At 34.8% G+C, this 25,022-nt stretch overlaps 1 protein-coding gene across 5 annotated transcripts in view; it reads right to left on the bottom strand.

Annotated features, from left to right (window-relative positions):
- The window catches only part of grb14 (growth factor receptor-bound protein 14), an 80,331-nt gene that overhangs the window by 12,001 nt on the left and 43,308 nt on the right, over nucleotides 1–25,022 (bottom strand). For all 5 annotated transcript variants that reach the window (XM_088931465.1, XM_088931463.1, XM_088931462.1 and 2 more), the window contains 4 exons: nucleotides 11,778–11,934; nucleotides 4,696–4,817; nucleotides 3,564–3,638; nucleotides 2,765–2,902 (listed from right to left, as the gene is read on the bottom strand). In XM_088931465.1, coding sequence (XP_088787591.1) covers nucleotides 2,765–2,902; nucleotides 3,564–3,638; nucleotides 4,696–4,817; nucleotides 11,778–11,934 — 492 coding nt within the window. The remainder of the gene's footprint in view (nucleotides 1–2,764; nucleotides 2,903–3,563; nucleotides 3,639–4,695; nucleotides 4,818–11,777; nucleotides 11,935–25,022) is intronic.

The following is a 25,022-nucleotide window of genomic DNA, read 5'->3' as shown; positions in this document are numbered from 1 at the left end:
ATGTGATGACATCTCAGATCGAGCCAAGGCTGCGCATATCAGCTCAGTTGGTAAGAGACAGGAAGAAGGTGATTAAATTCAGGAATGAACAGATATTGGTAAATATAAACTGATATTAAGGCACTTAATTTCGATCATTGTAGTTGTAATGTTTTAGTCTGATTTAACAGGAAATAGCTGGTTTTCTGCACAAATTCACTCTACTTGCATGCTAGTTCCATGGTCTAAAACAGAGGTTACCATTGTCATTGGTGCAGAGAATAGTAATACACCTTTTGTAGTACAGTACATCCTATTTATAGTCCAAATAATATATTTTAAAAATGCCACCCCCATAAAGTAGATGTCCCAGCCACCCCTCTGCCATGCCAAATATAAAATCCTGGCTACACCATCGGTACACATCCTTATGCTAATCATGTAAAAATGACTTTATTGCAAGCTGACAATCTGACAGGTATGCTGTGGATTTCCATCATGCCAGAACTGAGCCTAATTGCACATTTGTGGGATGAGTTGCAATGATGTGTGGCATCTCTGGCTCAGACATCAGTGAACAAGTACATGCTTGTCCAAGCTTTACCTTATATGGAATGAATCCAACCAGTGAGCATTTGTGAACTGGCGTAAAGCAGGTGTCACAGATACACAACTTCCATTGTTTTCAAAAGTGCCCACACAACCTACAAGTCTTTGACTTAAACAGTGGATTCTCTATTGTGTCAACTGTGTTGAATTTACATATCATGTCTGTTCAATGAGTCGTCAGTACACCTTCAAAAAGACTGTCATTATCCAAATAACTTTGTGAATTTGCAGCAAGTCATGGGTGATAATTTTCTTTTGATGCTCAGTATAGAGTATATCTCTTTGTTGCTGACCTCATTATAAAAGGGGAAGCACCACAACCCCCAGAATATCAAAAACACAAAACCTGATTTATGAGAACAACATTAAAGCACTGGTGATCTTAGTTGAACTACTGTATGAGACATATTTTTCCTTAAAGATGTATTCAATAGTCATTAATCCTTGTAAAATGCCTTACAAAAATACGCATATTTATTCACATGTACTATTATTATTCACATATTCATATTTTGTTGCTTTAATGCGTGCCACCATGACACTTTGAAGTAGCAATTAATATGTTATACACACCACCTACACCACACATTCAAAGCATCAAACAAAAAGGAATAAATAATTACTATGAAAGAAAGCTGAAAAAGTCATTATTGCACAAGTGTTCAAACCCTTTGCTTTGGTAAACCTAACTGGCACACATAATTACCTTAACAAATCTCTCAATTAGGTTAGGGGCCTGTATACAATACTGGTAATACAGTATGACATCAGAATAAACACATCTACAGTATCTCTGTAAGATCCCTCAATCAGGTAGTGAATTATTGTAGTCGTGAACATTTTGTAGACTCTTAGCTATGTCTGTGAGCATGGTGCAGTTGATTAAATTAAGAAGTGGAAGGTGGAAGACATTCTTAATATACCTACATTCGACTAATCCGCCAGGCAAGGAGAGAACTGGTTATGGAGGCCACCATGAGGCCAACAGCAACTTTGAAATGAGTTACAGATTTCAGTGGCTGAGATGGGAGAAAATGTCCATGAGTCAGCGACATTCAGTCACTCCACAAAGGGAGCTTGAATAGAATTTGAAAAGAAAAATCAAATCCCGCTTGGGCTTTCAACAAAGCATTTAAGTCATACTGCAAACATGTGGAGGAAGGCTTTGTGGTCAGACAAGACAAAATTGAATCTTTTGGGGTTTGGTTACATGTGATGCAGACTCAACATAGTGTAATACTCAGTCAAAACCATCCTTACTCTCAAGGATGGTGGTGGCTGAATTATGTTTTATAGTAGTTCTGTTTCTCTTCAGCATGGATTAAGATACTTGTGAAGTCTGGTGGGAACACTGAAAGAGCAAAGTACTGGTAAATCTTAGAAGCGAACCTGCTACAGACCTAGAAAAATTCATCTTTCAGCAGGACAAAGATCCAAAGCGCAAAGTCAAGGTTACATTGGAGTGGCTTAAGATTTTTTTTTAAAATGAATGCCCTGTAGTGACCCAGACTTGACTCCTACTGACCATCTATGGAAAGACCTGAAAACTGCTGTGCAAAAGTAACTCAAGCAACTTGAGAGAGCTTGAGCAAAGCTGCCAAGAACAATGAGCAAGAACTGTACCAAGCCAGTATGTTAGCTGGTAGAAAGTGACCCAAAAGGCCTTGCAGCTGTAATTACTGCCAAAAGTATTTCCAACAAAATATTGAGTTTAAGGGTCTCAATACTTATGCAATCCACATTTTTCTGTTTCTTTCTCTTAAGGTTTTGCTAACACTTACTGTAACTTATCCTACTGTAGATGTGCTCAGTTTGAGCACTCAGGTTTTAAATAAAATATTATGTGTAAAAATGTGTATGCCTCAGTTTTGTAAATTCATATAATGGAACACCATAGGAAGGGTCTGAATACTTTTGCAAGGCACTGTGCACTCCCCACCTAATACAGTGAAGTCAATTTATGACAAAGGGTTTCAGTATTTCTGATGCATATACAGTATGTTTATGTTGATCCTGTCAGAAGAATATGCTAGTCTCAAAGATTAAGATATGCATCACACAAGCTCCGTAGGCCATACATATGGCCCGTACAGTGAAACTACAAATGGCTCATTAACTCGTTTATAGGTCCTATACTGTTTATAGAATCACCAGATATAAAAAAATATTTACAGACCTTTGATGTTCCCTTGTTTGAAAAGTACAGTCCAGACCTTCTCAAAACAAAGTAAAACTTTTTCCACGACTTTTTTCCCTGCTCCTTAGCGTGCAGATAGCCATGAATCTCAGGACAAGTACTTGAGCTGAGAAATGTCTGTGGAAGACAATAACATACCCAAATATGACACAATTTACCAAATACACATATCTTAAAAATATGCAATTATTGCAATTCACTTTATAAAACATGGCATTTACAGTATCAATCAAACATTATACTGATATGATGGACAGATTATATAAGAAGAAACAACAATGTTACATTATTACTAATTATTCAATGAAAAATAAAATCAATTCAATACAAAGCATTACAAATTCGAATGAAAACACACATTATTGTGTAAACTAATCTAATTTATATATGAATGTAAGTAACAGAAAAATTATTTGGTAACAGCACAGCACAGAAAAACACTGAGCCAACTTGTCTCCCAGCAACCAGGAATTTACCAATTACTTCTCTTGAAAAAGACAGTAGCTTGCAGTATGCTCTTTAAATTTTGACAACTAGCTTACATTCTGCAGCCATCTGCAGTCAGAATCTTGTACTAGACAGCTAAATCTTAAGAAAACATCCTCCTCTCCCTGTGTGAGGAGTATGCTACTGTAGCTTTATTAATGGAATGAATGAAGAGTACACTTAATTATGCTAGGGAAGTTTTCAAATAGTTAACTAAATCATCACTCCTCTCTGTACTGTTAAATGTTCGATTTCTCAGAAGGTAAATGCTGTCAAAATGTACTTTTATTACCTGTAAAAGCTGTGAATGGTTCATAATCCCATTTGTTTCACCTGAAATAGACACCATATGTTCTGGAAAAAAATCCTGAAATTAACCAGAAAAGTTAATTAATAATATTATTTTAGGAATAATATGCTAAATGTTGTGTTGAGCTTTCTTAGCTACATACTGATTTTTATGTGCTTAACTGCAACTGACAAATACTGTATAAAAAACATTATCCCAAATCACAGAACTGTACTTGGCAACAGCAAAGAAAAACCTCTGATTGAGAAAAACTATAGCTGTTTTTTTAAGAACTGCCTGAGACATTCTGGAACATACAACATTCCATGTTGTGGTTTAAATTTATGTCAACTTTTTAATATGGGATTTTGCAGATACTGTATCTCAGATATGCATTCTTGCATCCAGGGTTTTGCACTTATTGGGTTATAAAGCTTACCTATTTACAGTATTTCTACACACCTGAATGAAGATAAATGTTGGTTAATGAAGGTTGAGAATCAGCTCACTGTTCCTTTCATAATTTTGTATAAAGTTACTTTCTGATTAAATTGATTTGTATAGTATTTCACATACACCTTATTCATAGATTTCAGTCAAAGGTGTTAAAATCATAAACATGTCAATGCATTGTTTTTGTTAACTCTGACATAAACACAGCAAAGCAACAGATGTTTTGTTTCATTCATTCCACACTTTTCTAAGTAAGTAAATAAGTAAATATCAGTCCAATTTTCACACTGTATTTAAAATTAACTCAAATACTTTCTGTGTGTACAGGATCACAGTATAAATGAAAAACCTGCATACAATATCTTTGAGTCAAGTGAAGTAAACGTGCAGTTTTGACATGAAAAGATATTGTAACTGTTCATGCAACTATATATATGTTATTTAATAACCAGAAGCCTGAAGCAGAAAGGAACTCAAGTTACAAAAATGTGTTTTTATTATTATAAAAAATACACTTGTTGATATTTGCTAATATAATGTACATTACATCCTTACTTTAATGTATTCTAAGCTGGATTCTTAAACTGTAGTGTATTTCCCAAGTTATGCACCAATAACAAATTGACAAATCTGTTATTATATTTTACTCGGTTTATCTTTAAAGCAGACATGCAACACTTACCAATGGTTTTTTGAAGAATTCGTATTTGGCATAATTTTTCCTGAAGTACAGACGGCTGTCTCCTTCCATTCCCCAGCTTGATTGCACTTCAATAACTGATTCATGGTCTTCTATGGTTCTTTCTGTACAACAAAGTAAAAATAACAAACAGGATAACCTGATAACAAAAAATGTACTTAGCTGATGATATTTAATCTAATATTTTTTTTGAATCTACAATCCAATGTTTAAGTCAAATTTGGTTGCATGGCTGTGTATGCATACCTATCTATACTGTATATCTGCACATACAGTATAAACGTTTGTAGAGGCATGCAAGTGCAATACAAAAATAAACTTAGATTTAGATATGTGTAATTAAAGATTTTTACTTACAATAAACATTTGAAATAATATTGCAAAGGCCACTAACACATTATTGCCGTGTTTGTGTAGTCTTTAAAATCTGAGCTTTGCAGTTTCATTTAGAGACTGTTTATGCATTTTGAATTCACTTTAAAATCTTTTTAGAAACATAACCTACAATTTTCCTGTATGGGGCTATAATGATCTACATAAGCAACAGTTTCTTAAAACGTCAGCGGAATTACTATCTCAGCACATTCAGTCAAGGTTTTCTTCAATGATTTTTCACTTCTTTCACATTGAGAGATTTTTTCAAATCCTGCTGATGGCATTATGGTCAAGCAATTTTGATTAATGTGGGTTTAAGTGACCAGGTCTAGTTTCAGATGAAAGTGGGGCTTCTAGAGCTCACACTCCTAAGCTGAAACATACTGTCGTCCACATTATGGAACACAGCACATAGAAAATACTGGGTTTTAAAAGCAGAGTGCTGTAGGGCAAGACACTACACAAGATTACCTATACAGTATATAAAACATACAGAAAAACAAATGCTATGAGGAAAACAAGTAAAAAGACAGAAAGAGCTAATAGATGCATTATATAAAGTCTACAAACGTACATTTCCAGAGTGGTAATAATTGCAATAACTAAAACAATTTGCATTAAGGACATTGAAGAGTGTGCAAATGTTGGCTTAATCCAGCTGTAAATGAACTGAGTCAAAAGTCTGTAAGCTGCAGAGACAGAAAATATTAAGACTGTAAGACCAATATTTCACAATAAATGAAAAAGCAGGTGATCTTGACAAACTTACAGACTGAGCAATGATATTTGAATGTTACAAATAAATGGCCCATTTTTATTGCACAAGCCATTTAGTATATGATTTTATGCCTGGTTGTGTTTCAAGCATAACAGCACTGGTGCCCTACAGCACATTATGCTGCACTGATTAATTATTAACATTGTTTTTAATTATTCTTAGTAAATGAATAACCTTAAAAACAATAAATTTGATTTTATAATTGGAATGACGGCTAGTTATGCTGGCTTTCCTTCACATCATTATTAAAGTTTATTCTGTTCTTAGAACTAAAAATTAATATTTTATGATTTTATGGAAACCTATCATGTGGAACTCTGCAGTTTCTTGAAGTTAAAGTAATTAGTTCCCAATATATGTTCATAGTTAAGGGTAGTTGGTCATCTTAACAAATTCCTCTAGGTTTATTTAAGCATTTTGAAAAAAAGCAAATGGTCACTTCTGATAACAGGGACTTAGAGCAGGGCAGTGCATAACAGATGTCCTCCATAGATTGCAGTATATCCAAGAACATGACCAGTCACAATTCTCTGATTTTTCTTTTACAGTTTAAATGATGAAGAGACCTTCCATGAATCGCACCAGATTCCCATTCCAACCAGTGTCTTTGCTGTCCACAAGCATATGTTTTATACACTGTATACACACAGCCTACTGTATGGACATACAAAAGAAGTCATTAGAAATTATGAAACAACAATTAACTCAAATATTCTTCATGATCAAAAAGTAATTTCCATAATTTATAACTACTGCAAGCTCTTAAACATTCCATATACCTAAGAGATGTTGTTTATGGGATGTACAGTTTACGCATGTACACAGACATACCACCCCTATATCGCGGATATTGGAGTCCAGTCCTTATATACTGTACTGTATATCGAGGATCGTGACATGGTACAGTAGTAGTACCAGGCAGTCACCTCTGTCTAGATCCAAAACTAAATCTGCTACAGTACATACAGTAGTTGCCAAGGATGAAATATACAGTACCTAAGGAGACTAAGAATTATATTACTAATAACTAGGCAGAGTATTTCTTTTTATATTTTAAAGTATAAACTTTTTTCCCCCCGATCAAGCTACTGTACATACTGTCCTTGGGCAGCAAACAAATCATAAATATAACCAACACAACGAAACAAAAGCAATCCGATTCTCACTTCCAAAAGCCTAAAATAATAATAATAATAATAATCATTTAAATACATTTCAATCGTTTTTTGTAAAATAAAGAAAACTACTATCCTGTATGTCGTGTTCTGGGCGATGGTCAGGCTCCAGAAAAACCGGACACCTTGTGTCAGAACAAGTTGGCAAAGAGTGGAAAGTAATCAAGTACACTGAGATTTGGAAATGTTTATCTTTTAATAAAGTGTAATCATGCCATTTTCAATTTGACAAAATTAAATTACTAAACCGGGTATTTTATGTTACATTCGCAAACATTTAAATGTTCCTTTTTTATCTGCTGAATACTAATTCATAGCCCTAATCTGCACTCACCCAACGGATCAAATTCTAACTGATCAGCTGTTACAGATCCGATCATTCTCGGGCGATGTTATTAAAGAATAAGAAATGTAAAAAGCATGGGATGAAAAGATCAATGGAAAACAAGTATTAATAGTGATGCTGATTATGATTGCTTGTTTTGGTTTTTAGTGATTGTTAGCAAGATGCGTCGTTGCGATTTTCAGTTTTAACACGTGTGTCGGTTATTGCCTTCAGTTGCAGAGCAACTTCAACTTCATTCATTGTGAATGTACAGCTAAAGGCACAATTATCCACTGGGTACTACAGTGCAATGCATGTGCTTTACCAGTTACAGGACTGTACATCAGGGCCGACAGCGTCACTTTCACAGTTCTTATAAATGACAAAAAGTATCAAGGTTTTTTCGCGTGGCAGTCACTGATAAGTGGGGGTAAATGCGAGCAGCGCATAGTTTATTTTCTACCAATAATACTTTTCCAGTTAGCGCTACCTTCACAGCACATGCGTAGAAGTGGAAAACTTAGTTACTGTACTGAACATTTTAAAACAATACGTATAAATATGAGAACTGCGCTAAGACGGAAATCGTGTACAAGACGTACAATGACACAAAATATGTAAAACGTAGAGTTTTAAAACCAAAACGAAACCATACTACTTTCTCCAAGCTTATTGAAAACTTTGGATATCGAAATATTTTACCATCACCAATTTATTGGTTGCTGTCGTACTCATCAAAGGATGAGCATTTTTTCGTCACGGATACAGTTTTTCGGAGTGACACTGTCCTTTTTGCTGTGGACATATTTAAAATAGCTTGGTGTGCCAGGAGTTGCTTTCCAATGTACAAAAAAACTGTTCAAAGTTTATTTTGTCACAGGCAGCGCAAAAATGTCACAGGACAGTAATTTTGTATTGGATTTCGTAAATGGAAAAATGTATTTACTGTCAGCTTTAAAGAACACATACTGTACTGTACTCTGATTTGTTTTCGTCCCCGGTTTACTTGCCAACTTATAAAATCACGAAGCATCTTCCTGTTTAGCCTGTAGATAATAGCATCCAGGTTTCTTTTTCTAGTGATACTTTATTTTTTACATGTTGATAGAGCAATATGTAATCACCCAATAGTTCCAGTTAAACACCATATACTGTACGCAGCTTCAATCTCTCGTTGATCAAAATAAGGTAAGGAGACACATAGAGAATTAGCTAACAAACTATGCATTCACTTCCCTTGCCTACTGTAGATACAGTATACCCGAATCTGCGATACAAAGGCTGGTTGTACATACATAGCATGCATTTAACATACAATATACAGTATATGCATTGTATACTGTATGTAAAAGCACCAGAGACAGTTCATTTATAATTTCCTATTACGTTAAATAAGGGTACCTTTAAAAACAATCTCTCAATAAACATTAAGAAACACTGTTGGTACCTTTAGGCTTTCCAATCATGGGTCTTTTTTTACATTTAGCTGCATTCTCCAATACTGTACATAATTAAACCATTAACAGAGCTCATAATTTAATTATGGCTTAATTATGGTTATATTAAATTCTTGGTTTAATTAAATCATACATTGTAGAAAAACATTCAGTGATTTACACATTGTCATAATTGTTTGACAATGATTTAAGAGAACACAAAAAGTCTAATTAAGTAATTAGTTCAATTATAAGTTTCAGCAATTGTGAACTCATCTGAATAATATCCAGGGGCCTTGAAAATCATAGCTGAGGAGTCCTGTTACAAAAAATAATAACTTAAAATGAGAAAACTGGAAGCACATCTACTTAAATAAAGCATAAAATAACTCAAACCATAAGTAATATTTATTGTTCCAAGCTTGGCTCTGTATTGAAGGCACAGTGAGAAGCCCAACAATTTTAATTTGCCAAAAATGATCTTATTGTCAAAAGAAATGAAGGACAACACAAACAACAAAGAATTCATATTTTTTTCAGTAAAAACCACTGAATATAGGAAAAGCCAAGCAAGCTGATTTTCAAGATTGGCTTGTCACTGAAAAAGTGATTTAATTTACTTGACTTTTAAATCAAAGGCACTTATAGAGAAGAGTTCATCTTTCAGGCCAACAGTTTAAATACTAGGCCTCATAAAACTTAAGTGATGGTCTAAAAACCATCTGCTTTGCTACTTTGCGTTGTACTGTACATATCATCCAATTCAAGTAATAATAATCTAATAATTACAATCATACAGCATAGTGCTTAACCTCACATGGTACTGTATGGCAAAAGTGTTTTACAACTAGGACAGGACCCATTTCATTCACTACTGAAGTACACTATATGCCAGCTGAACTGCTACAAAGAAGATCAGGTGGAGAAGTGAGATGGTATTTTGCCAATTGAAATAAGAGAAAATATTAGCCAGGACACATTGAATAAACCAAGAGTAGAATTTAGCCTGGAAACAGGGGTTAACACCCCTGTACTTACAAAGGGTGCTCTTGAATATACAGTATAATGACCAGGTAGTTAAGACCTCAGTATAAGGTTTCATCTAAAGGAAGGCACTACAACACAGTTCACCCAGCCACCATACTGGAGCACTGGTTTTGAAAATTGTGTGTAGAGGGACAAATGCTACCTTACTGGTCTACCACTTATGCAACATGGTTTTGGTTTTCTTCAGAGGCCTCCTGTCTCAGTATTGACCGGGTCTTGCTAAGCTTCTGAGATCTGACAACATCAGGCTACAATGCAGTAAAGCTGCACTCCAGAAAATGAGTTCCTTCATTATTAGCCTCATCATCCAATGCATTGTAGCACTTCCATACTCCACTGGTGACTGCCCACATGTATGCAAAAACATTTATTTTAGATGCTTAAGATCTAAGTACCATTACAAAACCTATACATAAGGCATGTTTTCCATGCTTAGGAATATATTATTGTTTTAAGTTAAAAAAATAATCAAATTCCTTTTCCCATACAAGGTTACAGGAGAAAGAGTGCTGCCAACAGAAAAGTCTGAACAATTTAATACTTTTGATAGTTATGAAATTTCTTCTTTCATCGTTTCTTCCGTGCATCATGTATGTTACAGTTAATGCCCTGTTCCACGTCTTCTATACTAATTCCAAGAAAATAGGTAGTGATGGCACTACTATTGACTGTTGACTGAACAGAAATGTCAATACAATATACAAGTATGTTCATATATAATACAGTATATGATCAACAGACCTAAATGTTTCTCTCGTTGATCATGTGGAAAACGCCACCACAAACATTTGCATTTTTTTAAAATGTAAACCATACAGTAATGCAACATCAGCAAAATAAAATATTTTTCTGCTTTTACTTAGAAAGGGTTACTTACAGTATAATTAAAATTGTAACACCATTGCACCAATATGCAAAACATACATCAATTATACACAGTTCAGTGATACATGATAGCAGTCGAAATGCATATCTGGATTATAGGCAATTTGGCTGCAGTCTGTATTAGCAAATATTGTAATGATTGATAGCTGTAAACTTTGTTCAGTTTTATTTCTTAAAATTCCCTTGGAAATAAAATTTTCTTTTATGTGCGATTCATTTCATTTTTGCAATTTGCATATTGACCTATTTTCACAATGATCTTGTGGACAAGCAAAACCCCTTTCATTGTAAGAAAAGGATATGAGTAAACATCCTTATGTTCTTCTGAACAAGATTTAAGACTGTTGCATCTTTTGGTATCAGAGTTAATTTATATAATGCTTGAATAATGTTAAAAGGAGATGTTATATCAGAAAAACATCCTTGGGATCCAGGAACATGACTGAATATCCTTGTGTTCTTCTGCACAAGATTGAAGCCTGTTGCTTCTTTTGGTGTTAGAGTAAATTCTTATACTGCTTGAATAATGTTAATGTTACGGGAGATTTTATATTAGAAAAACTAACTGCTGGTAAACGTATATGATTGACAGAATCTGTGCTGACCAGAGAGTACAAAGGTAATCCATCATTTCAATTTGAGTCATTAACATTTTTAATAAAACTTTAAAACAATTCAGACTTTGCAAACCACAGTTTTGCACACATAAAGGTAACTTTTTAGAAGAACTGCTTTATTATAACACAAAGGAATAATATGGATTTGACTAGTTTTAATTACAAGTTACACTTGGGTAAAAACAGTAAAATTATAAGGGAAGTGTATTTACCAGTATGTCAAATGTCTTTTTGTGAAAATGAAGACTTTTTTTAATTGGGCCTAAGATGGCAAGTTACTGTAGACATGACTGCTGCTTTGATGTCTAACTTGTGGACATTCGAATGTGATAAAACCTTATGACGACAATCATTTTTGCATACAAAGAAGCATTGTTAATAATTAGACAAAGAGACCCAGAATGCAATTAATTAACAAAGTCTTACCTATGCCTAAGTGGGAGATGTGCTCAAAGAGTGTCCAACTATGGTCATCGATGCAATGGTTCTTTAGAATGAACAACTGGCATATGTCCCGAGCAGTAAAATCACTGGGTACTTCTAATGCTCGACTCGTGTTATCCTCATTATACACTTTGATTACCTGAAATGAAAACATTAATTTATATTTATATATGTGCGTGTCCATATAATCAGCTTCACCCACATGTTGGGAATTAAAGTTTCTTGCCATCTTATATAAAATCCTAAACAAATATAAAAAAAAATATTAAAAGTTAATACTTAGAAGGTTTTATCTTTAGTAACCTTTGCACACAGTACATCAATACCTCATACAAGAGAACAGGAGCAACCCCTCATATCATGAACACACATACACTTCCTTACAAAGGGAATGTGCTTACTTTCTATCCCCTTCTTACCTGATGTGATTTTCAGGCCTATATCAACTTAGTTTTAGTATTATCAGTTCATCACAAGCCTGCCAATGCAATAAAAACTTCACATTTAGAGTTTAAATTAAAACAGCGTATCACGATCGCATAGTAAAACCTGAATTTTCACTAGCTGTGCTGCACCAACCTAAAATAAAATAAAAATGCCGCACCAACATAAAATATTTCATTCTCCTTAGTGGTTAATCAAACATCCTTCCAAAGGTCTGTATCTACAGTAACATCATGATTTAAAATGCAGGAATAAATAAACATTCAAAGATTCACAACTGAATGATTCATACAGTATACAGTACTAGAGGCTATATTTGTAAAAACTATATATTTTACTTACCAGTGTATTTGGAGACAAGAAGACGTGTGAATTTTGGCTAGCTCTGCAGCTGATGTAAGTCTGAGTGCACAGCATTATAAAAAAGGCTTTGTGCATTAAACATAGAAACATACATCAGACACCACTATGTCAGCTGTGAAGCAACCTACTCTTTACTGCAGCAAGCTGAAATGAGGTGATTATAAAAAGCTGCCTCTTAGCAGAACGGTTTCCTGACTCCACAGATACATGTCACAGAGTCTCTGCCCAATCACCTGCTACCTTTTCAAGTAAAAAAAGCACAGGATGAGCCTGCTCAACACCAGAAAAAAGTCACAAGGCTCGCTCCACCTCCTTATTCGCATACCCTTGACAAGTATAGTTCTTCGCATAAAGCACTGCATGAGTCCTCAAGCAATTACAAAGGTAATAGTTAAATCTAATGCTAGTTGGGTCAACTCTGTCCAAAGTTGATGGGAAAGGGGGAGGGAAAGAGTCTCAGTATAGATCAACTTGCTGCCACGGTCTTTGTGCTTCACTCTTGGTTTAAGGCGGATCGGCAGGGCAGGACAAGCCAGCCTGCTTTTGTACAAGAAAAGAGGTCACTGTGTTCCAGCTGGGGCAGGGTTAGTACCCTTCAAGAGCTACCAGCGAATGAAAACCTTCAGCTATGACATCATCCCTAAATGAGGTAAACGATCTGCTATTTAATCAGTCAGTGTGGAGATTTACAAGACAAAAAAACTTAAGGATCTCCATTTGCAGGCACCTAACAAAAGCCAAGGGCTGATTTACTGAAACCTCTTTCACAGGCAGTTTTGCTTGCATGATCTATCAGTTCTTACTAGAAAAAAAATGGAAGAGAGTAATAATGTCTTAATTGCTGTTACAAAGGACTCCAACAGTGAAAGATATAACACGACTGCAAGATGTCAGGACTAAAACAATCCCTGATATAAAATTCTGCGATACCGTCAACATATTTTCAGTTAGATGTTAGTTTATTTAAAAAAGAACTCCCACAAAAGATAGATGTGGGAATTGCATCTAGGCGTAATTCCAAATTTGTCCCTGTGTGCATTTCATTTCCTGAGACATTGCCAAATCAAATCTCAGAGCTATCATATTTCATGAAGAACAGTGCCGTGTTTGTAACAAGGTGTAGAACTTATAATGCACCACTAGGCTGTCTTAGGTTGATTTTTCATTAATTAAAAATGGTTAACAATTATTGATTTTTTATTTGTTGAAACAGAGAAAATGTGTATGTATAACTAATATTCAAAGGAGCTTCTTCTGTGCCTAAAAGGCTATTAAAAGTAGCAGATTGTCATAACTCAATGATATTTCAGAAAAGCATTACTGTTAATTTAACAAGAACATGTATACTACTCATATCATTTGAAATATATTTTATTAGAGTTTGCTATTGCATTTTATCAAATATACAGCTCACAAACCATTTGTAGCTATTTTTTGTCATTATTTTTTTCCTCTACAACAATTAATTGGATGTCAGTTGATCATTTTTTAAATGTGGGATACAAATATGTGGTGCTGGATGTTTCCACAACTCTAAAAAATAGAAAATAATCATTGGTAATGGTGCAATGGTTAACTAGCTAATATTAAGCCTGAAAAGATATTCAGCAAACCTCGCAGAAGGCTAGAAAATGTGCTGCACAGTAATGTTAAAATTCTCTCCTCATTTAAACCTTTTCCTCAATAAAACATAATTTTACCACATTATACAAGGTTTGTCAGAACAGTCAGAAAACATTAGGATGAATGACTGTTACTAAGGGCTGTTGCTAAGCTATTGCTTCCTTGCAGGCTGCCTTCATCTGAAAATGAAAAAGAAACTTTTCTTGAACTTAAGGAGGTTGACAGGTACAGAAGTTAATACTACTGGGAATTAAACCCAATGGTTTTTTGCGAATTTGTGCCGTGATACCCACCAAAATAATGGAAACATTCTGCATATGTCTTCTGAGTACTCTGTGAGTTCTGACAAACATTTGATTAAGGGATACGAAATAAATTGATATATTCCGCACTGAGCTGTATACAATCTTTGTTCCTTGTTTAAATTCCATGTTTTGTGCACTGCATTTTTGCTCGTAACGTCAACTATATAATTTTACTTACTTGTGGTTTAAAGAAATTACAAAAGCCTTCAAACTGAAAAATTACAAATAAGCTCTGTGTTTGCTGATTAAGAAAAGTTATACAAGGAACTTGTACAGCTGCAAAAATCTGCAGAAATCTAAATCTAGGACCTAAGCTTCATTCTGATATGTGTGTACTTATTATTTAATTGTTTATTCCTGAAGAAAACTATTAATGGAAGGAAAGCAGTTAAAAGAAATAATAAATAAATAAAATATCACATGTATAAGGGATATGTTTAATCAAATTTGGGGAAACCTACAAATATTACCGAAACTACACACAGACCAACTTAATATGAGAAAGAAATATGACATCCAAAGTAATTATGACAGTAGTTACTCATCACAGTCATTTTACTAATGAGCACCTTGAAGCTAGTAAATTTAGTACATTCTTTTCTCATTAGGAAGCTACTAGAATACAAATATCCTTTGGTATTTCAATTGAGACAAGAAAGCTTTCAGTAGTTTGTGCACTTTAAACAGACGTGTGCAAGGGTAGAAATGTACAGTAAGCAGTGGGATTGGCAGAAACACATACTGAAATCATGGTTAATTTTCAACTAGCCACCTTAAATTACTTGACCCTCCAGTTCTTCATCAAATCTCACCCTACTGTATGAAATGAAACATTACATAGATTTTTTTGGGCAGCTAGTATAATGAATAGTTAGAGCTCAAAACCTTTGGTAAACCATTGATAAACCACAAGTCAAGAAGAGTGTCATGGACAAGGGGATGTATCAGATACTGTACAAGAGAAAACTGTAATAAATAAAACAATGTTGTGTAGGGTCTATATTAAACAAGGAGATGGTAACACAGTGGTTGCAGTTATTTTGCTTGTATACAAATAAAGGAACTAGGAGAAAGAAAGGTTTTGAAATCAGTGCATTGGCCTTCTCAGTAGCCAACTTCAACCCATCTGAAATATTGTAGGATCACCTTGCCAGAGGTGTGAAAAGTAAGAAAACAACCAACTTAAATATGCTGTGGGAGAGGATTAGGAGTCAATAGTAAAAATAGGCATCTGCATGCTGGTAAATGTTTGTGATAGGATGCCAAGAGTATGTTGCTGTGCAACTGCTAGCAATGAAGAATATTTTGACAGAAAACTATGCAATAAAATGTCAGCAAATCATATCCTCTTGTCTTTTCATTTAAGAAAGCTAATTTTTTTTAATATCCACGTTTTCCTGGTGTTTATGTGATGTGCACACTCTGGCAGGCTACACACACACTGTAAACTCCTCAAAGTATTTTGAAAAACAGATGAAACCATGAGTACACGATCATATAAAATTAACATCTTATCAACGGTATCCCTTATTCAGAGGTCCCTTATCTCAACTGTGATTTTAAAAATACAGACCACAGATAATGAAACCCCCCTCCCCCAAAAACAGATCCTTAAATGCTTCAGCCAGAATTGTGTGTGACCATGCTATTCACAAGCATATAGTATGTGCCCAAACATGGGTCATTGTATTTTTTGCTTCTGTGAGAGACTTACTAGATCACATGGTGTGCTGGTAAGTTGTGGGAAGTTTCTCCCCATCTGACTATGGTTAGGAGTTTAACTCGAAAAACTAACAAGAAAAGCCAAGTACTCTTGCAGCTTTGAATCAATCCAAGAGAGTTTGTCCAACGAGATCTCACACTATCGGCTATAAAGAGGAAATTCAGATGAGGGTATCTGTCCAAGGATGGCACTGTGGTGCTGTGGTTAGCCTTGCTGCCTCACAGAGCTGGGGACCTGGTTTCAATTCTGGACCTAGGTTGCTGTCTGCGTGGAGTTTATATGGTCTTCCCATATTTGCGAGGGTTTCCTAAAGGTGGTCCGGTTTCCTCCCACAATCCAAAGATAAACAGAACGAGTAAGTTAATTAGTTAGTCTCCCCTGCAGTGGACTGGCGTCCCTTCCAGGGTGTACTCTGCCTCCAGCTTCCCAGTGACAATGGATGAATGGACGGGTGTCAGGTATTATTACAATGTGTACTGGTAATACTGGTCCCACACTGTGACTTGTATGTCAATATGATGCATTAAGGTCACAGAAAACCTTTCATGTAATTACACAGTCATCACTGTGCCTCTCCTTTTCCAGGACATTGTTGCTAGTACTGTATATACTTTCCCATGCCGCCTCCATATGAATGTTCAATTTTATCAGTAAAACAAGTCAATGCCCAAAAATGTGAATTGCAGCTGAAACCACTGTTTTGTTAGGATTTACAGACGTGGCCTATACCAGCATTTTGCCTAAAAGATCAAATATTTGCAGATGGCTCAGTATTGTCTGCCGGGACATGGACATGGACACCATTGGCTCCTTTATACTGTATATATACTGAGTTATACTTTGTACCCTATGATTAATAGCAACTGCCTTCTTTATAATACACTAACTCTGAAAGGTGTTCCTTCAAAGATACACATATGTGGCTGTTGCAATGGTCAAAGATAGTCATCTGCCACTGTTGATCACTTATAAGGGTGAAACAGCTGTCTATAACTTCTGTTTTGGAATTTATATGTGGAATTAAGAACATAAGAACAAACAAGACGGGCCCATTTAGTCTACCCATCTTGTTTGGTTTTTAGATGCCCACTATTCTGTGGACTGTTTGCGAGAGTAGCAATATCTTTTTCATACCATAAATACCACAATTATACACAATATTCTGAGATTTTACTAGTGCATTGTACAGTTTTGAATGGTATTCCATGAACATTAAATACAGTAAATAACGGAAAATTGGCTGCATTTTCGATTGCTTTACTAATGTGTCCATTAATGGGAGCAGCCCTGCTCTTCCCCTGTAAGAATTTGATCATGGTTGCTTAGAGACTCACAGCATATCAAAAGTACCACTCCCTAGACAATGGAAAACACCAAAAGACCTCTGCTTTCAGTGAATTCTACACTGTTACAAGAGAGTAATATCACCTTCCTTAAAAGAATCAGTGCCACTAAGCTCTGTTAAATCAAATTGAACAGCTAAGTCTTTCTCATTCGTAATATCTTTAAGCTCAGTGTTTCCCTGTTTATATGTATAATTTATATTTTTGCAACCAGCTTACAACACCCAGCACTTGCCTACTTAAATATAATCTTTAAGGTGTTTATGCAGTTTTGAATTCAGTCTCTTTTTGAATTTTCTTTTTGCAGTTTATACAGCATTAACCAGTTCTCCTAATTTGGAAAAATGTGTACCTTTGCAAGTTTACTAACTGAATACAGATCACCGATATAAATTATAGGGATATTACTGGTTCTAATACAGATACCTGAGGTACTCCACTAATTAAATCACACCAATTTCAGCATTCTCCCTTTACCTGTACCCTTTGGTTCATATATGGTACATTTCAAATTTATTTAGACAGGTCCTGTTTTCAGTATTATGACATGGTGAGAGTTGTTTTCATTAACATTTCCTTAACTCACAAAGACTGCCAGCACATAAAAAAAGCTTTTGAGTAGATGTTGCTTGAAATTTCCTGGACAGGACAACAAAGAATGCCCATCTTTACTGCATTGTTTAACAAAGAAACATTCCAAATATCCTATTAGCTACAGTTTCATAGATCAATAACAAACCTACTCAGATGTCTGGGATAGGCAGATGTTTCTTATTCTTTCTAATAAATATAATATGGCAACTAATTAAATTCTAGTGTCCTAACAGAAAAAGATCATGGTCCCATTCTCCTGTGAGGCTCTCTAAACACTATAACTCTAAAAGAGGTCCCTTGCAACACATGCAGAGTGCCTTGAAAAAGCATTCAAACCCTTCCACACTTTTCAGATTTTGCAGCTTTAAAGCTTTACAATCACGAAACTCTGAAAAACCAATTAATATTTGTTATGAACACAACCTACTCCACACATTCAAATTGAAAAAGAAGGGAAAAAATATATAGATTGTAATTGTCCTGATTGAGATGTTGTAGAAAAACACAGTGCTAGAGAAAAGTGTAAAGAAACCTAATATCCTTTTGACCACTGTGAAATTGATGTTTAAGAAGTGTAATGGGTGTCTTACCACCCTGATCATGCCTAGATCTGGCTGTCCATCATAACTGAGCAGCTGGGTGCTGAAGAAACTGGTGGGGATGCAGATGTGAGATCAACAGTGACTTTGCAAGAGCGACAGAGTTCAATCTCTGGGATGGTAGAAAATGTACATGAGTCAACAATCCATATCCCATTAATTTCACAAAGTTAGCCTGTATGGCACAGTACATAACCCATCCCAAGTCCAGCATGAAGTTTGCAACAAAACATTTATACTACATATACTGCATGCGATAAAAGGTTTTATGATCAGACAAGATAAAGTTATAACTTTCTGGTCTAAGTGCAAAAGTGTTACATCTGCGATAAATGTAATGTAGTGTATCACTCAGTCAACACCATGCATGGTGGTGCCAGTATTAAGTTATAGTTCTGCTTCTCTTCAGCAGGGAATGGAAGTTTTCTCTAGACTTATGAGAAACTAGATGGGAAATCTTAGAGGAAAACCTGCTTCAGACCTAAAACTGAGATAAAAGTTTAAAATAATACTCAATACCCTCTAGGCATAAAATGTGTGATGGTGGCACTTTCTTCCTCATTCAATTATCCATCAATGTTGTTTGTAGCTCTGTCTTTGGAAGTAATATTTTCAAAGTATTACTTTAGTTCAAACTGCCCACAGATATTCAATTATATTTACGTCTGGAGACTGGGGGTGCCAGTTTAATATGCTAACCCTGTTTCTTGAAAATTATCCCCTGCTACAGTATGTGTGATTTATGGCACTGTATACTACAGTACGAGGCTAGACTATAACTTTAGTAGGTGCAGAATTAGAAACAAAATATATATAGCAGCCTTCAAAATATTTCCAATAGAGTTTCACTCTTATATTAAGACCTCTTTGCAAAACTGAAGCTGATGATATACTGTACAACTCTAGGCCACAAAGCTTCACCCACCTAATTTGACAGGCACAACCATAAAGTTAGCATTAAACTCCACCCCAACTTTCCTTGGTATAATAGTATTTTAAATCTGTTATGGTATAGTAATGTCATTATTCCTCATCTGCATGGGTGTATTTATACTGACCAAAGCACATTTGCACAATCCTTAGTGGTCCAAGAATTAAAGCTCTTTTGCTTACACAGACTTATTTTGCAGTTTCCATAAAGCCATGCTTTCTTTCTTTCATCCAATCTTTTGAATCCTCCTTAATTCTATTTAGAAGTCATCTTCTGTTTGAGCTGAGAAAATGGTTCCATTTGCTTCATAACAAATCACCAGAGAGCTCTTAAGATATTTTTACCCAATCGGTCATGCAGACGATAAATCTCTTTCTTCACAGATTGTTGATATCCCTCTTCTCAACCACTAAGAGGTTTGTGTGTAAAATTTCTGTGCTTTTAAACTTTTTTCAGGACTGCCTCTATTGCAGATCTTGTGAGTGTCATGTTATTTGAAGCCGCAAAGTGGAATATATCCTACGGGGAAAAATGTTTTGTTTTGCCCTTAAGGTATCTTCTTTGATTTTAGCCTTTTTGCACAGCTAATAGGCCTTTAATATTAAGTTATGAATATGCATTAGTGCTATCAATTATTTAAGAAAAAATCAAGGGCTTGAAAATAAGATTCTTACAATGCCTTGTGAATGCAGTGCTACCACAGGCTCGATTTACTTAATGGCTGTAATTTGGCATACAGCAGTAGTACTGTATATGGTCTATAGCAAACTTACTGTGGTTATACTTAATGTCTAACACTTACTGTACGTTTTTAAATTAAATATATAAATACAATCCATAGGATAATGATGTTAAAAGTAATATTTCACAATCACACAGTCAGACAAAAGCACTGAGGCTTTTTCACAAAAAAATCAGAGTAACCACAAAGATGGTGATTTTTATAAATCTCAGCAGTGCTACTGACAAATATAAAGCTGAGATTTAGGTTAATAATAAATTATTACTGTACATTAAATATTATATAACATGCATAAAAAATGACAAATCTAAAAAAGTCATACTGTACCTTGCCAGAACTTTAATTTAATGTTTGTCTGCCCACTTTGAGAAACATTTACTTCAGGTTTTCATGTGCCCACACTTTGTATCCTTTGGAATTCTCAGTCCTTTTTTTTGGTATTTGAAACAATTCTCCTCTTTCTAAAGATGTGTTTTCGTTTTCTCATTTGTCAACACATTTTCAGCTTTCGGTTTTGATACAGTATCTCAACTGGATTCATGTCCGGGAAACTGAAATAGCCAATCCACAACTCTAATCTTCCTTCCTGAAATTCCGTTCCCTGTAGAATTTGCAGAATGCATAAGGTCATTATCCAACGGGAATGCAAGCTTCCATCTATTAAGCCTTTTTGCTCTTGAAAACATATGAGAGTGCAAAAGTTCTTGATATTTTACATCGTTCATTGATCCTTCAGCAATACAAAGGTCCCCAGTTCCCAAAGAAGAAATAAAAAGACTACACAATCACAAAAACCTTTTTATGTTTAACATCGGGCTTAATGGGCATGAAGAACTTTAAATTCCTCGCCTCTCGTGCTGCAAATTAGGATGGAATCTAGGAAAAGAAAGCCTTAATTTGAACTGATCATTTCCATAACCTTGGTTGTAAAAATCCTAAGGATTTTTCAAGCATTCATTAGGAAACTCCCAATTACTTTCTTCTGCGTATTGGTTTTAACAATGGTTTGCTTCAAGGTTTTTGGTCATTAATTCCTGAGGTACCACTTGAATTATAAATGTGTCTCAAATGTGTGCATTACGTAGGTGGTGTTGGTGAACCAGTATTACCAATTCCATCCCCCAACATGGTGACCAGAGACACTGTGGTGTAGGAAGCACTGTCTTTCAGATAAAACTGAAGTTATTAAAGTTCCCATAGTTCAGTCTAAAAGAGTAGAGAAGAGTTAACCCCCATGTCCTGACTAAATTCCACTCTGAGCTTCCCAGTCTGACTGACCTAAACATCCCCCTTAATTGAACTGTTGAAGCAACTCTTTAATTCTCCATCTAATGTGCTGTGTAGATGGGCTTTTGCACCTAAATGGAGGATGAATTGAATTGCCTTGTACAGTATGTGTAAAGCATTTTGTTATACCTTTGGAAGAACAACAGTTCATTAATGCAATTTCAATATTAATAATTTTTCAAGTAAACCTAGGATTGTGCCATGTGGGATCATATGTTACTTTACAATTACTGTATATGCAATTGTTTCTTGGTAATAGTCCATACTGTGTTCTGCTGTTTTTTTCTGGTAGTCCTGCCATCTTCACTTAATTATATTACTCCAACTTTGAAATTCTTTCTGTGCTAATCAATTATTTTTTTGCAGATTTTATTCAATTTATACTTGATAAATTTATGATTATGTATTTATTATACCATAATATTCTTCAAGTGATGGTTTTAAATTATTTCTGTTAATAATTAGCAATTAATAATTTACACAAAAAAACTTAATTGGCCAAATACTTAAAATTTCTTTTTTATTTTTAAATTTCTTTTTCATTTCACATACATTATGCAATGTTTTGCTTTGCAATAAATCTTAATTCCTTACTTTTTGTCTTCCAATAGCACAAATGGAATTTAGTGCAACCACTTTGTGGTTTTGAACAGGTTTTTTTTTTCTCAGACACTTTTTTGCAACTGTATATCCAAAATTTATATTTAGGGAGTGGGCAGTAAAACAAACATATTGCAAAGTTCCAGCCAGTTTTGAGAGAATTATTTTTTTAGAGTCTGAGTATTTGTTACATGTCATTTAAAAAAAATATAAACATTGTATTTCAGCATTTAAACATTGTTAATATTTTTTGTTTTGAACATAGGTCTAAAATGAACATACAAGCAATTACCTTATTCCAACAATGTTTATGTTAGCAAATAGTGTAGTAAATAAACATTTGGGATTATTCGCAACAATATTTCGTGGTTATCAATGAAGTTTACAGTGTCTCTGTATTACAATCTCTCTCTTCCCTGAACCATTTACAGGGCATATGAATATCTAAAAAGCAATGGCTTTTGGCACTCTGATAAATATATTTTGCTACAGTATAAAGCGCACAGAAGTAAATGACATAATCCTTGCTAAATTGTTGTCTATAGAGTTTAATATATATGCTGCACTATATGGCAGGACTCATGCAGTTGTTTTTACCACAAACATCCAGGAATCAAACTTTTTATGCATGACATGGACTTCTCAGGCCTCCTTTGAACACCTTATGAATATACGAAGTATCATTATAGTTACCTAATCTTTGATGTTATGTACACATTATTAATTCAGGTGGCAGTGGCATTCAGACTTTATTGATTCCCCTGGAAATAAGTAACCAGGAAAGCATAGATTAACAAAGAGCAATTCTATTCTCTTCTCATGATTGCCAGTTATTAAATCAAGAACCAAGTGTTTTTGGCAATAATAAATAATCTTAGTTTTGTTTACCCAGTGAAAAGAAGATTGATATACTATGATAAGTATCCAGGATGCAAATAAGAGTATACAGTACATCTTCTGTTATTTTTTGTGAACAATTTATATCTTATTTAAATCAAAGGTTACCTATGAGTGGACTCTATTTCTTACTTTGCTCCAAGACACTTTAACAGATTTCTGGTTTAGTTAGAAAGTGATTTTACATAGTCCGAACACTTTAAAGATTAATTTTTCCTTTTTAAAACAACTTTCTGAACATTTTGACGACCATAACATGATAAGTGAAAAGATAATATAGAGCACTGCTTAAAAATGGTATAACTGTATACCAGTAAATAATGACAGTCTTAAGACATGAACTAAAAAAACTTATATTTTTTATCTTTTTTAATTTTGTCTTCTAAGGAAGAGAGAAAAGTGTTCTGAAGTGAATACAAAGATCTTTATTCACATAGGGCTAGTTTGCCACTACTGACATTCTTTTACAAATTCTGAATGCTGCTACAAATCCGTGCATTATCTTGGTTATCAGCTACACCATTATACTAAGGACCAAAACATTTAAAAAGTTTATGCTTTTATTGTAGGTAGGTCACAACACAAGTAAATTTTCCTAGTAGGTTTGTGACGACATCATTCCAGGATCAAGGAAATTTGCAGACCTAGTCAGCGTGTCACCTTAATTTTCATGTTTTAGTAGACTGTCATTTATGTTTTGCAGACAGAACCCATCTGGGCTCCCAGATGTTCAAATGACTCCCTTCTGGGGAAGAATGGTCCATGGTTAAGTAATTCTTCACTCACGATTCCCAGTCATAAAATCACAGTAGCTTCTCTTTACCTCTTCACATATTTATCATTCTTAAGTTGATAGGCATGGGTGCATTCAGCTCCATTACTCCAAGTCCCCTACATACAATATTCCCTTAACTATCACTTTTATACATAGAAAGACTGACTGGTTTTAAGTCTTTGCTATAAGCATCCTGCTTGATAGACTCTGTATGGTAACTCAGTACGTTCCATACAAAAAACATCCTTCACTAATCTTTCATATCTATATTGACCAATCCTGTTTAACCAGTGACAAAGTTTTCTGACTTCATTAAAAACCATTTGCAGCTGTGACACAGCAGCAGCAGCAGGTTTGACAATATCCCACATCACTCACACTGAGACCGCACACCCATCTACTGAGTTTGTAGCAGAGAACACAAGACTCCACCCACAGTATTTAAACTCACTGTCCTCACTTCAGAGCTCACACTCTTCTTCCTTACTCTCTAGACCCTGGACAAAGAATACGTGTGTATGTCTTTCTGGCTGTTCTTATACAGTTGCAAGCTCCAGTCAGAGACTATCATAATAGGTCTTCTCCCTCCTGTGGAATTTCACTCCCTCAAAGGGCCAATCATCCAGTTAGATGAGCTGTGCCTTGATTTTACTTGATTTAGTAATTAAGTAATCTTATGTCCTTACAAAACTCTGTATAGTTATTGAACCGGACTCTCGACAAGGTATTTTAATGAATCTGGATACTTATTTTTAATAAGAATGGTTTCCCTAGACAATGCAATGCAAATTAGTTTGGCAATGCAAACTCATGTTATGAGAGATTAGATAGAGATTACAAATAGTTTAGTAATAATTATATACTTATTAATTATATTATGATTGTTATAATATATATAATGTAATATAAAATATAAAGTAATTACAAAGTACAGTTTGTAAAATACAGAACACTTTACATGGAAAAGGCCACATGCTGGACTGTTGGATAACAGGATATAG

Source organism: Atractosteus spatula, chromosome 13 (genome assembly GCF_055471065.1).
Source record: "Atractosteus spatula isolate fAtrSpa1 chromosome 13, fAtrSpa1.hap1, whole genome shotgun sequence".
Lineage (NCBI taxonomy): Eukaryota > Metazoa > Chordata > Actinopteri > Semionotiformes > Lepisosteidae > Atractosteus > Atractosteus spatula.
The sequence above is the reverse complement of the archived record's forward strand: the minus strand, read 5'-3'. Positions and strand labels throughout refer to the sequence as shown.